The 13,245-nt window shown below is 41.8% G+C and overlaps 1 protein-coding gene across 4 annotated transcripts in view; it reads left to right on the top strand.

Moving 5' to 3' along the window:
- Window positions 1–5,353: 5,353 nt before the first annotated feature.
- Window positions 5,354–13,245, top strand: part of LHFPL2 (LHFPL tetraspan subfamily member 2) — a 126,096-nt gene continuing 118,204 nt past the window's right edge. For 2 of the 4 annotated variants that reach the window (XM_030968499.1, XM_030968502.1), the window contains exon 1: window positions 5,359–5,931. Coding sequence is in view for 1 of the 4 variants with exons in the window: in XM_030968502.1 (XP_030824362.1) it covers window positions 5,476–5,931 (456 nt within the window). In the remaining 3 variants the exon portion in view is untranslated. Of the gene's footprint in view, window positions 5,932–13,245 lie in introns of all 4 variants that reach the window. The other 2 variants (XM_030968500.1, XM_030968501.1) reach the window with 2 other exon arrangements.

Below are 13,245 nucleotides of genomic sequence, written 5' to 3'. Positions count from 1 at the left end.
ATGGAATGTGAGATGCCAGAATACTCAGCCAGGGTCAACAGATATCTCAGACACCCACCACAGGCCTTTGTCTCTTCTCATGTTGCTTTCTTTTTAAAGGTCTCAGACTCTGAGACACTGTTTTAACTGACCTTATTTTTTCAATTTCGTTTTTATTTTGATGAATGCCTGCTGCTGCCTTGCATTGGTCTGTATGTCTGGAAGAGTGCTTTATTCCTCGCTTTCCCACGGAGGCTTAAGCAGCCCTGTCCTTCGTCCCTTTCACTTATTCTTCCTATAAATAAGTTATTAGACTAGCTTTCCTGAGTTGCCCTCAACTTCTTTCTCCATCTCTGTAGAGATGAAAATCTCAAGATATGTCTCTGGATATATTGGAATTAAGTAATCAGTTCAGATTCGGTATGATTTAAGACAGCTCCCAGTTCTTCCTTCCAAACCTTCTTCCTATTTCTTTTCTCTCTGCAGACATCTCCATGCTTTCTGCTGCTCAGCACTGATCTTTCCCTAGGTCATCACATCCCGATAAGTCTAGATACTGTACATTGATTGTGTATATAACAATTTTGAGGTAGTAATTTTTTTTTTATCTATGGCTACAATTCTCACATTAACTTTATTTTTGACCTGAGCTATAAAATTCTTTTCCTCTGAAATCTATACATTCAATATAGTATTGCTTTATCCACTGTGGATGCTCTTGTACCTTTTTCATTGTCTACAACATCAAGTGATAATTTTGAATGACCTTTTTAGCTTAACCCCAGCCTATTCTCTTTTCTTGTTTGCTTCTGAAGTCTCCAGTATTAACAGATGGGTTTTGCCATTCTTCAAATATCTTCCTTTTTTTTTTCTTCCGTACTGATACAGCTATACAGTAGAGAGAGAAATTTTTTTCTGTAACACCATATACTGGTTGACACTACAGCAATGAACTACTGAAAAATTAAATGTCATAGCTAAGTGCTTAGAAAAACTGAAATTTCTGAAGCTGCAAACAAAAACAAGTGTTACTTGAAAAGGACACAGTCTCTCGAAGATTTATTTCAGCTGATGTTTTACATCTTACCTTTCTTTTGGGTAGAAGAATGAAAAACCCCACAATAAAATAACACCCATGTCCCAACTAAATTTCCTCACTTTTCCAGAGATGAGTCCCCCCTTTTATATATTTCCTACCGTCTTCCACCTATTAACTCCTTTTTTCTTATTTTCCTTGGAGTTTTGGGACAAGTTCCAAATGCAGCATTTTCTTTAACATTATTTTAATCCAAAAAATTCTTCCCTGTGTGTTTCTGTAGTCAGATAATTCATTTGAATAGAATATTAACATTTATTCCATTCCTCTACAGTGAGAAGATTTTGGAAAAACAGCCACTTAAAAAATATCAACAACAAAAAGCAACAAAAGAGTAAGTGCAATGAGGGAACAAATCTAGTATGAATATATCGGAAGCTTAAAAAGTTGAGATTTGATTTGCTCTTTAGCCTAACTACTAATTCCAGTATGTGCACATGATATCCACTTTGTTCATTCTTAGCTTTTTGTAGGCTCTATATATAAATTTTTGTATCTTATCCAATATTTTAATAGTTTCCAGTGACTATTCACAGGCTAAGTGAGAACATAATTTTGAGCCAAATCATGTCTGTTCTTCTTTCCAACCTGTATGTTATTTGCTAGTTATTTGGATGTCGTAGTCTCTTTGGTTGTACTTTCTGCTATCCTGTTTTGTCTGCCCTGTCTATATTCTATTCTTACAACCTTCAGAGAATGTTTTCTGGGCCACATCCAAGGCTGTATTTGTTCAGGTGAACTTCAGGAAATTTCAGGGTAAAATAATCCTTCATTCTAACAGTCCATGGAGAATTTAAATCGATCAAACAAAATGAGATCACTTATTGTAAACCATAACCATTGGTTATAAGTAAACCAATATTTAGGGAGGAAAACTGACTAAACAAATTAATGCCTATGAAGTTAATACTTGGAAAGATCTGTGAGCAAGAGTAAAAAACATTATGTCATCTTTTTCATCTCATATATCACTTAATCCAACGTGTGCTTGTTTGACGTCTCTGTTTCCTGTTTGGATAATGTGTATGTGATAAGTTCTGGTGATGAGTTATTTGTTTGTGCAGTTGGGCTTAAGATAAGCTAAATAAAAATGTTTAGAGCTGCACATCAAAGACAATATAGTAATTAGTTAGCATTAAAACCCCACTACTTGAATAGAAGGAATACCAAGTTCCTCACACCATTTCCAAATAAAGAAGTGTTCAAATTAAGAAAATTTTATGCTATGCTTAGATCTGCCAGGCCTTGGCCTTCAGATCACAATCCTTGGCCTTCAGACTGCATCAGGGGATTTCGGTGTGCTGCCTCATACCTCCTTGTGAAAACTGCATGGTTGTGGCTGTTTTTCTAAGTCACAGACTTGTTCAGCCCCACAACCCAGTGCACTGATCTTGCCACACAAGTTTTCTTTTTAGCATCCAGGTAGTATACTAAAAAGTACCTGTAAAAATATGTGCTGTGGACCAGACAGGATCCAATGGGGTGAGACCATCTGTTAGCCCAAATGAAAATGTTCTAAGACATGGTTGCCCTTTGTGTTACATGCAGTGCTGCAAGTCAGTAACAAGTTTCTTAAAAACTTTATCAGTGTTCCATAGGTTATCATTTGCTTATTATCGGTGTCATCTTTCCCATTAGTAATTATTTATCCAGTGGCTAAGACCGCACATTACCATTTACTGATAGCAGCACTGTGTAATTGTCCCTATTGTGTATTTTTAAATAGCAAACAATTTTTAAACAATTAATGGAGGAGGAAGAAAAAGCTGCTGCTGCCACCGGATCCACTATGGCAGCAAGCATCACAACATCACTCTTAATATCCAGTCTGTTAATTGCTGTGATGTTAACTATGATTTGGACACATGTGGATGTCTATGTTTAAAAGCTGACTTAATTTATGAAGATAGTAGGAATGCTTTAATAATTCTTTCCCTTCATTCTAGCTAAGCTTTATTAAATCAATTAGCATTTAACTTTATCTTTTTAAGAGTTAATAGATTTTTTTTAAGAGTTAATATCTTTTAAAAAGTTACTAGTGAGAAAACTGATGTTTGCTACATGCATATTTGCAATATAGACTTTATACTTTTTAGTTTCACATTGTTGTTGTAGTATCATGGTTCTATCTTTTTGAAACATAGAGCATGTATCTTTTTCAGAAAAAACTGATCCAAAAGCAGCTGACCTATGTATTGTGAGTATTAGCTCAAAGTGCAGTCCAAAACTGGAATGCAAAAGGCCTCATAGCTTTCTGAAAACTAATATGACTAATATTAGTTAACTTTGTGTTATTGAATAATGTTGTCAGTACGCTACTTGTGTGAAGTCTCTAGGGTTAAAATATTCTTTAAAGAGATGTTTATTTTTGGACAGACCTATTGAGTTGTCTCCTATTGTATGTTAAAGTAGCTGCTCTCAAAGGTCACAGAAAGTTCAGTTTTACAAAGACACCCTTATTTTGTAGAAAATGGATTTTCATACTCTAATGGGAACATTCAAAAATGTCTCTAATAAAACTTTTTTTAGAATGTTTCATTTGATGACTTGTCCAGAAAGAGGAAAAGTAATGCAAGGACAGAAGTTTGGACAATAATCAGGCATGAAAGCATACGCTGTGTTTTCAGTAAGTGTAGAGAGTTGCTTATGGTTTTTCTTGTTTTTGCCATAGGAATATAATTCTTGGAGTTTTGTATTTGTTTTTTCTTCCTCAGCCTATGTACCTGGGAGATCATTTTCTGGCTTTTGGTTTTCTGAGCAGCAGACCCCAATTAAAAAAGCACAGATCCAGCAACTGAATCCAGTCAGATGGAATGTGCTCTTGCAGAGTTGAAGACTTCGGAGTCCCAAGCAGTCAACAGGATCAGCCTACACTGTTGTGAACAAAATTCTGCCAATTCTTTTTTTGTAGAGAGAAAAAAGTTACAAAGCCTTCAGACCGGAGTTGCTGCGGCAGTGTTACTTGTTGTTATGATATTTACAAGTCGTTAGAGTTAATAGTTCTTTTTGTATCACTAACGACCCTAGCCAGGGCTGGGTTGATAGCCCTTCTCCTCAGACAGAGGAGGCGAGAAGACGAAACGTGGGGAGGGGGGGGCATTAGAATATGCAGATTTCGGAACCAACGTACCATGGGAAGTGTCGGACTTGCCAGGGGAACCCCAAACACAACGAGCCAATGCAGAGTTAAGAGATTGGAATGATGCCTGGACGTGAGGAGCGGAGTGCTGGCCCTGCAGAGATGCTGAAAAACCTTTGAGCCCCTCGCCCTGACTAGAAGTCATCTGGAGCCGGGACCCGGAGCCGGGAAGCAGTGGAAAGCTGGAAGGACCGGGGTTTTGGCCAGATGCTCCCACGAGGACTGGACCCCCAGCTTTGACCCTTGTGGACAAAGCTGTGCATATCCTCTTTCTCTGAGCCATGCTGGTAAAGAAGACGTGGACTGCAGACTCGTCAAGCTTCCCAATCTTGAGCTGATCACTTTTAATAAAGGCATTAAAAGGAGAAAAGTCTCCTGCCCAACAGGAGTTGGGCACTGTTCAGGCACTGATTGCTCTGTATCATGGCAGTAAAAGGATAATTTAGTCAAAAGCCATAGCTTCAAGTGAATGCAGTGTTTGTGAAAGATACGGTTCCGATAGCAGTGAAAAGACAACTCCTTACTTTTTCTCAGGAGGACAGCTTCAGCTGCAGCAAATCAAATTTTCCACTGGTGTAGCACTTCATTTATATCTCTGAGATACCCGAAGTGATTTATTTTATTGACCAACTTAGCAGTTGGTTTTATCTGTTGCAACAGCCAGTTCCAATCTAGCAAGTGAAGCTGACACTGAGATGAGCTGTATGAAGCTAGACACCTGTCATCCACTTACAACGAGCAGCATATTACAGAAGGGTGCAACAGTGTGGGATAGCAGAGGCATGCAGAGACATGTCCAAGCCTAAACCTTAATTTTCCCTGCAGATGCTTTAAATGAGTGTCACTGCTTGTAGACACGTATGTGCTTGGCATTAGACGTCTCAAGATACTTTAGGCGTTACAGAGTTCTGCAAAAGCCTGGGTCATCAGAGTGTTGCTTTGGAACTGGAAGAGTGTTAAATATGATTTTAAAGGGATATCGATGGGAAATTATTTGTTCTGAAGGGGAAAAGTTTGAAAACAGAAGCACTGTAGACTTTTTAGACATTCCCTTGCAATATAAATTGTATTTCTGAAGGTCTACACCAAGAGGAATTTTTGGATAGGAGGAGTTTCTGTTTACCACTCCTGCTTTCCATTCCGTGCATCCACTATAGCTAAGTCCGGTGGGGCAGACTGTGATGCGACGCGCAATAGGCAGTACCGGGCCTGACACTGCCAGTCGTGCTGCCCGGTCCGTTCTCAGCCTCGGACGGGGCAGATGGAGGAGCCTTGGACCCTTGGTTATTCAAACGCTAGCATGGCGGAACAGCGGTTATTTGGGCTATTTCCAGAGCTTCTCTCCCCGGCTGCGATAGCGACCGGGCCACGCCTGCCCGCCCATGGCCGCGGTGCCTCCACGCCCCGGCCCGGGTCCCGCTCGGCTCGGCTCTGGGCGCTTCCCCGCGGCCAGCGGCGTGGGAGCGGGGGACGTCAGCCTGAGGGGGCCGGTCCTGGGCAGGGCAGGGCGCCCGCGTCCCGTCCCTCCCCGCCCCTCGCCGCGGCTCCCTCCCTCCGGCTGGGGGCGGCCGGGTCGGCCCTCGCCGGGATCCCATTCCTCCTCCCTCGGTGCATGGTCGCGGCGGGAGCGGAGGAGGGTGAGCCCGGCGGGGCGCGGGCCGGAGGCGGCGGCGAGAGCGGAGCCCCAGCGCGGAGGAGCCGCCTCTGCCCGGCAGCGGTGAGGCAGCGGCACCGCTGAAGTTGTGCGGGATTGGGAGGACGGGAGGGAGGGCCGGGACCGCTGGCTGCGCTTCCATTCATTGCACGAGCGGCGGCCGGGCTGCTGCTTCTCCTGGGCCAGGGCTGTAGACTTAGGGACAGGCCGGGGAACAGCCGCGGCGGGACGGGGCACAGCGCGGAGGTGGCGGCACGGACGGGGCTGTGGCGCCGGAGAGAGCCGCCCGGCGACCGCCGGGGCAGCGGCGGAGCGGGACGGCACCCGGGCGCCTTCCCCGCGGGGAGCGCGGCGGAGACCCAGGGCGCGACCCGGCGAGGCGCCCGCGGCCGCCAGACTGCCTTCTTCCCTCGCTCCCTCCTTCCCCGCTCCCCTCCCTCCCGCGCGGCGGTCCTGCCGAGCCCCGCTCCCGGCGGGACGCGGCTCTCTCCGGCCAGCGGGAGCGGGTCCGTGGCGCCTGGGCGCGCTCCGCGCACACGTCCGGCACCGCGGGGCGGCCGCGCTCCCTCCGCGCCCTGAGGGACGGGGCGGGGCCGGGCGGGCACCGCCCGTCTGGGGGCCCCGGTCGACTTCGCGCGGGACGGGTAGCGGGAGGCGGGCCGCCCCTGGCTGCCCTGGCCCGGGCACCTGCAGCCTCTACCCGCGGGCACGGGAGCTTCTTGACTTTCTGCGAGCTGCCTCTGGGAGCGGCGGTTCAAAGCTCACCTGGGTGCCTTTACATCGCTGACACGAGTTCTTCATACCCATCGTGTTTCTGGGACCAGTTTTTGAGGGAGGGATGTGTGTGTCTGCGTGTATGTATGTGTATATTTTGGTTCTTAGGGCCCTTCAGGGAAAGGCAGGAAGTAGGTGACACAGGTTACCGGTGCGCTTTTTTTGGTAGTTTAGGTGTCACTCCAAAGGCACTTGATAACACACCGATGAGATTGGATCCCGTAATTCAGAAGTTGTGGGTGCGCTGGAGCAACATCAAGTAAAACAGCATGGGCTGGCAGTGCCGTGTCCAGACAAGTGCACATGCTGCCAGTACCTGGTGGCAGAGCAGCAGGGTTGCACCATCATAGGAAGTTTACACCAAGCCAGAACTAAGCAGACGAGTTGCTGCGAATGTGTGCATCCTAATGAGAGATATATTAGTAGGAATAAATGAGCACAATTACAGAGCTCCAGCTGACCTCATCCAGAAGAAAATATATGTTAATAACAAGGTTTGGCTTTCTTAGGGAAACATTTTTAGGCACCATTACTGATCCCTTAATGAAGATGTCTCCTTGGTCCCAATCCTTCAGTGCGTTCTGACTGCTCAAGCTCATACCTGCAAGGGGCCCTGTTGTTTTCAATGTGTTTGCTTTGGTGACAGAAACCTTATGCTCCTTATGGTAATTCATAGAGACCTAAATTTATACTGTGCACAAAGAGTGGCTAACTGGGAAATGTCAGTGACGTTACATTTTATTTTTTCTAAACCAAAAATACTAGAAAAATATAAACCAAATTAATCTCTGGGATCTTCTTGAGTATTCTATCCATGTTCATGCATTGTTAGGTCAGGGTATAGGCAGACTGTTAAGATGGTTGTTAATGAGAGGGTTTTATCTCAGACACGGTTTCATGGGACCATTGCTCAAGTTTTTTATTCCATGTGCTAGTTGCAGCCACTCCAGCTTTAATCACAACGCTGCTTTCTTCACAGGATTTCTCCCTCTGAGTCATGCAGTGGGTTTAATCAGTATGGAGGAAATTGCCCACTTTATCTTTTTTTTAGTTAATCGTCTGTTTTTATTAAGCATTCTGGGAAATGTTTGCATGATGATGTACGCACATGTCAGGCAAGTAGTAGTAGTGTGTCATTTTCTTTTATGACTGTAAATCCCTGGGAATGGATGCAGCATTGCTGTGTAAGAATGTTACAGTTATTTTTATTACTTATTTAATCAAATCATCGTTCCTCCACATCTTCTAAGACAGTCTTGATTGTGCTGGGCTGGTAAGTTAGGATCAGAAGAAGTACGGCTGGCAAAGACTGAAAGGAAGCCAATAATTGCCATGATCCTTTTTCATGTTCTAGCTTGTAGCTGTGAAGACTGCTTGTGGTATTCTATAACACAGTAGGACAATGCTATGTGTTGTTGCATCAGCAGAACCTGACTGCGCTGCAGGTGACTGTTTAGTTGGCAACCAGGCAAGAAACTTGGTGTTTTATTTTGCATATGATGTAGACATTGCTGTTTCAATAATAATTACATGAAAATGAAATGATTCATTATTTGAGTGTGTTGGAGAACAGAATTATTATTAATCAAAATCTGTGTTTCCAGAAGGTTCTACTCTGTTAGATATTGAGTACCCATTGGAGGGCTCCCCAGTAAAAGAGAAGTGGTGTTTGCAATGCAGGGGACATGTTGAACACAGGATGGCAGCTCCTAGCTAATGTAAGATTTCTGCAAATCAGAAGGAAAAAAAATCAGGCAAGAAAACGGTTTCTAGGAATTTTACCCTCAGCATCTTAAACTACCTTGTTACAAGACGAAAAGGAAAGAGTCTCTCCACACAGAAATAGCCCCTAGTGAAGCTGCTGTTTGCCTCAGAGCTATTTATTAAAGCTTAAAGTGGGAAGGTGAGGATGGCTGCCCCGCTGTCCCTAACTGTCCTTACTTCCTGCACACAGGTGTGTGTTCGTGTGTTTGTGCCCAGGCACAAGCACACAGAGCTCCTCTTGTTGGGTGACTGTTCACACCATCCAGCCTGTGGGGAGGAGAGCAGTGCTCAGCTTCTCACTGCTGGTAGCAACAAGAGAAACAGTCTTATGTCCCCATTCCTTCCCTGTGAATAAGGACTTTCTGTGTCTTCCTTTGTCCTGCTTTCCTCTGTGTTTTCATTATCTCCCTTCCCTCTCAAGAGTTCCCATTTCTATACTTTCTGCCTACATGATAAATAATTTTGGGGGAGTCAGCATTTTGCACTCATTTGGGAACAAGGAAAGAGGTGGCAAGTTGCTGGAAGATGTTACTGATTCTCAGAGCCCTTTTTTGATGCAAAGACAATTGCTGATGTGATTGTAGTTGACAAGTGTTAAAATAATACCAAAGACTTTTCCCTTCTGGCTTTTCAGCTTTCCCTTCTATCTCTTTAGCTTTCTTGAAAATTGGCAGGATTCTCCTGAGCTGTAGTGCCTAAAATCTGCCCTGGGAAAGTGGAACTAACAGGATACATTTTTCCAAAATCATTGTCCTACATATGGATGAATTGGAATAAAGCTGAATGTAAAGCATTTGTAAAGCCCAGCTTAAAAAAGTAGTTTTGTTATCCCTTGCCTTTTAAAATTGCTCAGGAGATGTGTTACTGTGAAAGTTGTCTAAACAAGTACTGTTTTACTGTCTTGTAAGAAAAGTGATATTTTCATGTTGTACTGCTGACAGAAGTTGAGGCATTTTGGGAAAAAACCTGCAGATCTGAGGTCTTCATTTCTTTTTAATTTGCCTTTGTTTCTCTTTACAACTCTAGTAGGTGAGACATTAACCATGAATAAGTATTTCAACATCAGTTAATCAGAGAGTAATCAATTTTCCTAGAAGTATTTTCCTAAAAGACATTTTTGTGGTAGGTAATTCCAAAGAAAACTAAATGCACAGTGGAAAATTAATTAAATTATAAATTTGCTGCAACAGCAAACAGCTGATTGCAAATTACCTGATCTATGTGAATGGATCGGGAGTGTATCTGAAATTCTGAACTGTGGCAATATACATAGCAGTTGGACACTTACAGTATGTATCCATGACTGAGTATAAATAAATCACACCAAAAGATATTTAGGGACTGTTGTGCTGTTCACATAATCAGTAGGTTCCAGTTTCTGATTCACTAATGTAATTTAAAAAATCAAACAAAAAACAAAAATAAGCATGGTCTTTTGCTAAAGATTAATTTCTCCAGTACTCATTGTCTTCTGGTTCTCATAATCATACCGTCTTTTTCAGTTTGGAGCTCTATAGTTAAGTTAGATGTGGATTCTTCAAAGGAGAATCCAGAATATTTGAGACATTGCTGCCTGAGAGAAATACTGCTGCAATTTGTTCCCTAAAATACTTCTTATGTATTTTGTTTTAGATGTTGTTGGTTGGGGTTTCTTTAAGGGTTTCTCTGAAGCCCATGGGGAAAACACATGAACTATATGATAAACCATGAGAATGAAATACTGTAAAAAGAGCAAAAAATGTCTTGAAGAAAGCATAATTTTGTGATTCAGCCACTGAGAGTACTATAATGAACCCAGACACACAAGGAAGGCTTATTTTAGCTGATTTTTTTCACCTTTAACAGCTTCTACTGCTGAGAAACAATCAATGAAGCAATATTGCTGAAGCAGCTGCTCAGTCTCCTTTGTCATTGGCGTCACTGCTGTATTTTTAGTCTTCTTTGTCTTAATGCTTAATGTCATCTTAAAGATGCTAAAGGTATTTTTGGACTGATGCGTTCTTTGTGGTATCTTACATCTTACTGATGAATATGTTTCGGATTTTAATTATACAAACAGTAGTAGCTTTAGAGTTGACTAAGTGATCTTCATGCTTGCTGATGCCTGACATTGCATACATATATGCCTTTATAGTACATCATTTCTGAAATTCAGCAGTAAGTATCAATGCTGTCATTCTGTTCCAGATCAAAGCAGTAAGTTTTGTAGATAAAATAATATACTATGGCTTAATAATACAACTGATACTTTACCTTAAAGTTTGACTGTAGCTTGTCAGCCTTTTCATCCCTCTTGATCCCAAGTAAGTTTTTCTGTAAGGGTGCTTTAGGAGAAAATCCTGTGAGTTTACTGCTAATAGAAATGGTCAATATCGTGATTGTAGCAATTATAACCAGAGCCTGGTCTGAATTGAATGTTGCATTACTTTATTAAAAGCCATACAGTTTTTAAATCTGTTTTGTTTGAGCAGTGTGACTTCTCAGGGTGGTTGAGACTTTGGTTAGCTGTGACAGAACTTTCTTGGTTCAGCTTTCAATGATAATCCCTTAAACCTGTTTGGAAAGAATTACCTGTGATGTGGGAAGATAAATTCAGTCTCTGTATTTATTTGATCTTCTGCTGAGATTGCAGATAGGGTGGCAGTTGGTGCCATCTGTGTTTATAGATTTTGCAATTGTATTCACTGCAAGATTATCTGAAAGCCAAATCAGTTTACATAGGTCAGTGAATTGCAGCTTGCAAGGCTTTTGTCTGGGATCATTGTAAACAAGTTTTCCAGACTTTTCATTGAAATTTCATTTGTCTAAACCTGACCTCATCACTGAAGTGTGTGGTGGTGATAATACACCAGTATTGTATGTTGGTAGATACATTTGTCTTTAATGGTTATGTACTCGTTTTGTCTCTTAGCATATGTGTATTACTTCGATACATCATCTGCAAACAGTAAGTGTGTGGAGGGAAGGCTCTGCCAAAAATACTTTCATATAAAGGGGTGAGGTTTTTTATTTAATGTTTAATAAGTCATATATATATATACAGTGTTGTAGATATAGTTACTGTTCCTGCTGTTAAAGTACGTGCAGAAGAGAAGGTGCTGCAGATTAGAGTACATATTCTATCAGATATTAGGAGTTTACTGATGTTCTGATTTCAGAGGAGTTAGTTATTTTCCTTCATGATAGCTGATATAGTCCTGTGTTTTGGGTTTAGTATGAGACTGATGTTGATAGCACAGTCATGTTTTTGTTGTTGCTGAGCTGTAGTTGCACCAAGTCAAGGACTTTCAGCTTCTCATGCTCTGATAGCAAATAGACTGGGGTGAACAAGAAGTTGGAGATGCAGCCATGATAGCTGACCACAACAGGCTCTAGGGATGTTTCACACCAAGTCCTATGGTGTAAAACCAGCATTATGCTCAGTAATAAAGCTAGGGGAAGAAGAAGAAGAAGGGGATCGCAGTGATAACGTTTGTCTTCCCAAGTCACTTTTACCTGTGATGGAGCTCTACTGGTGATTGATGAGCTGCTCTGCTGGTGATTGATGAGCACTGGCCTGCCCATGTGAAGCATTAGTTCAATTCCTTGTTTTGCTTTGCTTAAGTGCATGGCTTTTGCTTTACCTATTAAAGCGTCACGAGTTTTCTAATTTTCTCTTTTGTGATTCTCTTCTCTATTCCTATGAGGGAGAGTGAGTGACAGCATGACAACTAAAGCAATATTTGTACAGAGTACCTCAACAGAGTTCTTTTGTGCAAAGAATGGCAGCATCTTTCTGCACAACTGTTAATACTGATGAATAGTACATACTGAAATATGCTTGAAATATAAATATGCTTGAAATAAAAAAAATAATAAAAAATAAAATTGGAGAATATCTTGTGCAAATACTCCAGCTCTTGCAGCCTTCTATGAATTTTTTTTCAGAAAATAAGGCAGTAGGTATTCATAGTCATCATGAAAATTTTGGCAATTGTAACTCTATTTCAGAATAGCCACCTGATAAAACCTGAATGCCATTCTGCACAGGCAGGCCTGAGTAATTTAAAGTTTACAAGAAAAATTTAAATGTAAGTTCTAGTTTTAATATTGTAATGTATTCTTTTATTTTGCATACATTTGAAATAGTAGCATATATTTTAATTTTATATTCAGTCATATTTGTGGATATGATTCTGTGCACTTAGAACATCGTTTAAAGTTAACATACGTGGTGGGACGAATATGGCGTAATAGTAAAAGTTTCATGCATTCTTACATCTCATCTCATCTCTCTCTCTCTCTCTCTCTCTCTCTCTCTCTCTGTCTCTGTGCATTGATTTTTCTCCAGCTAGTTTTTGTCTGGTATGGTTTCCCTTTGAGTAGTTAACAAAGGTCACATTTTTCTCTGTTTTGGGGCTTTTAAAGGTACTAATAGACACAGTACATGACATCTGGCATATAAGATATTCCACAGACTGCCCAGCTGATTGCGCTGCTGAGATGGTAGATGATTTAGCAGAGGTATCCAGTTTGCAGGAATGTGGATGAGGTTTGTGTTGCGTATACATGTGTATTCAATCATTAGTCATGATCACGACTGCATAAAATCAGTGCAATTACCTTCAACCAATCTTTACATCTAAGTGGCCCAGACCGCATTCCATGACAGCCCTGGCAGCTTGAATTAGAGATTGCCTTTTATCGCAGCTGAATTTGGAGTATGGAAATATCCAGTCTTTCTTGAGCTTGGTTACTGCAAAAGTGGTACATGTTAACATGAAAGGGTGAAAGTCCTGTCTAAAAGAGAGCTTTAGGAATAGTCCAATTTTTTGGTGTTTGACTAGCCTGTATCAACAG

This window comes from Camarhynchus parvulus, chromosome Z (assembly GCF_901933205.1).
Source record: "Camarhynchus parvulus chromosome Z, STF_HiC, whole genome shotgun sequence".
Lineage (NCBI taxonomy): Eukaryota > Metazoa > Chordata > Aves > Passeriformes > Thraupidae > Camarhynchus > Camarhynchus parvulus.
Note: the sequence above shows the minus strand (reverse complement) of the source record. Positions and strands in the feature narration are given on the sequence as shown.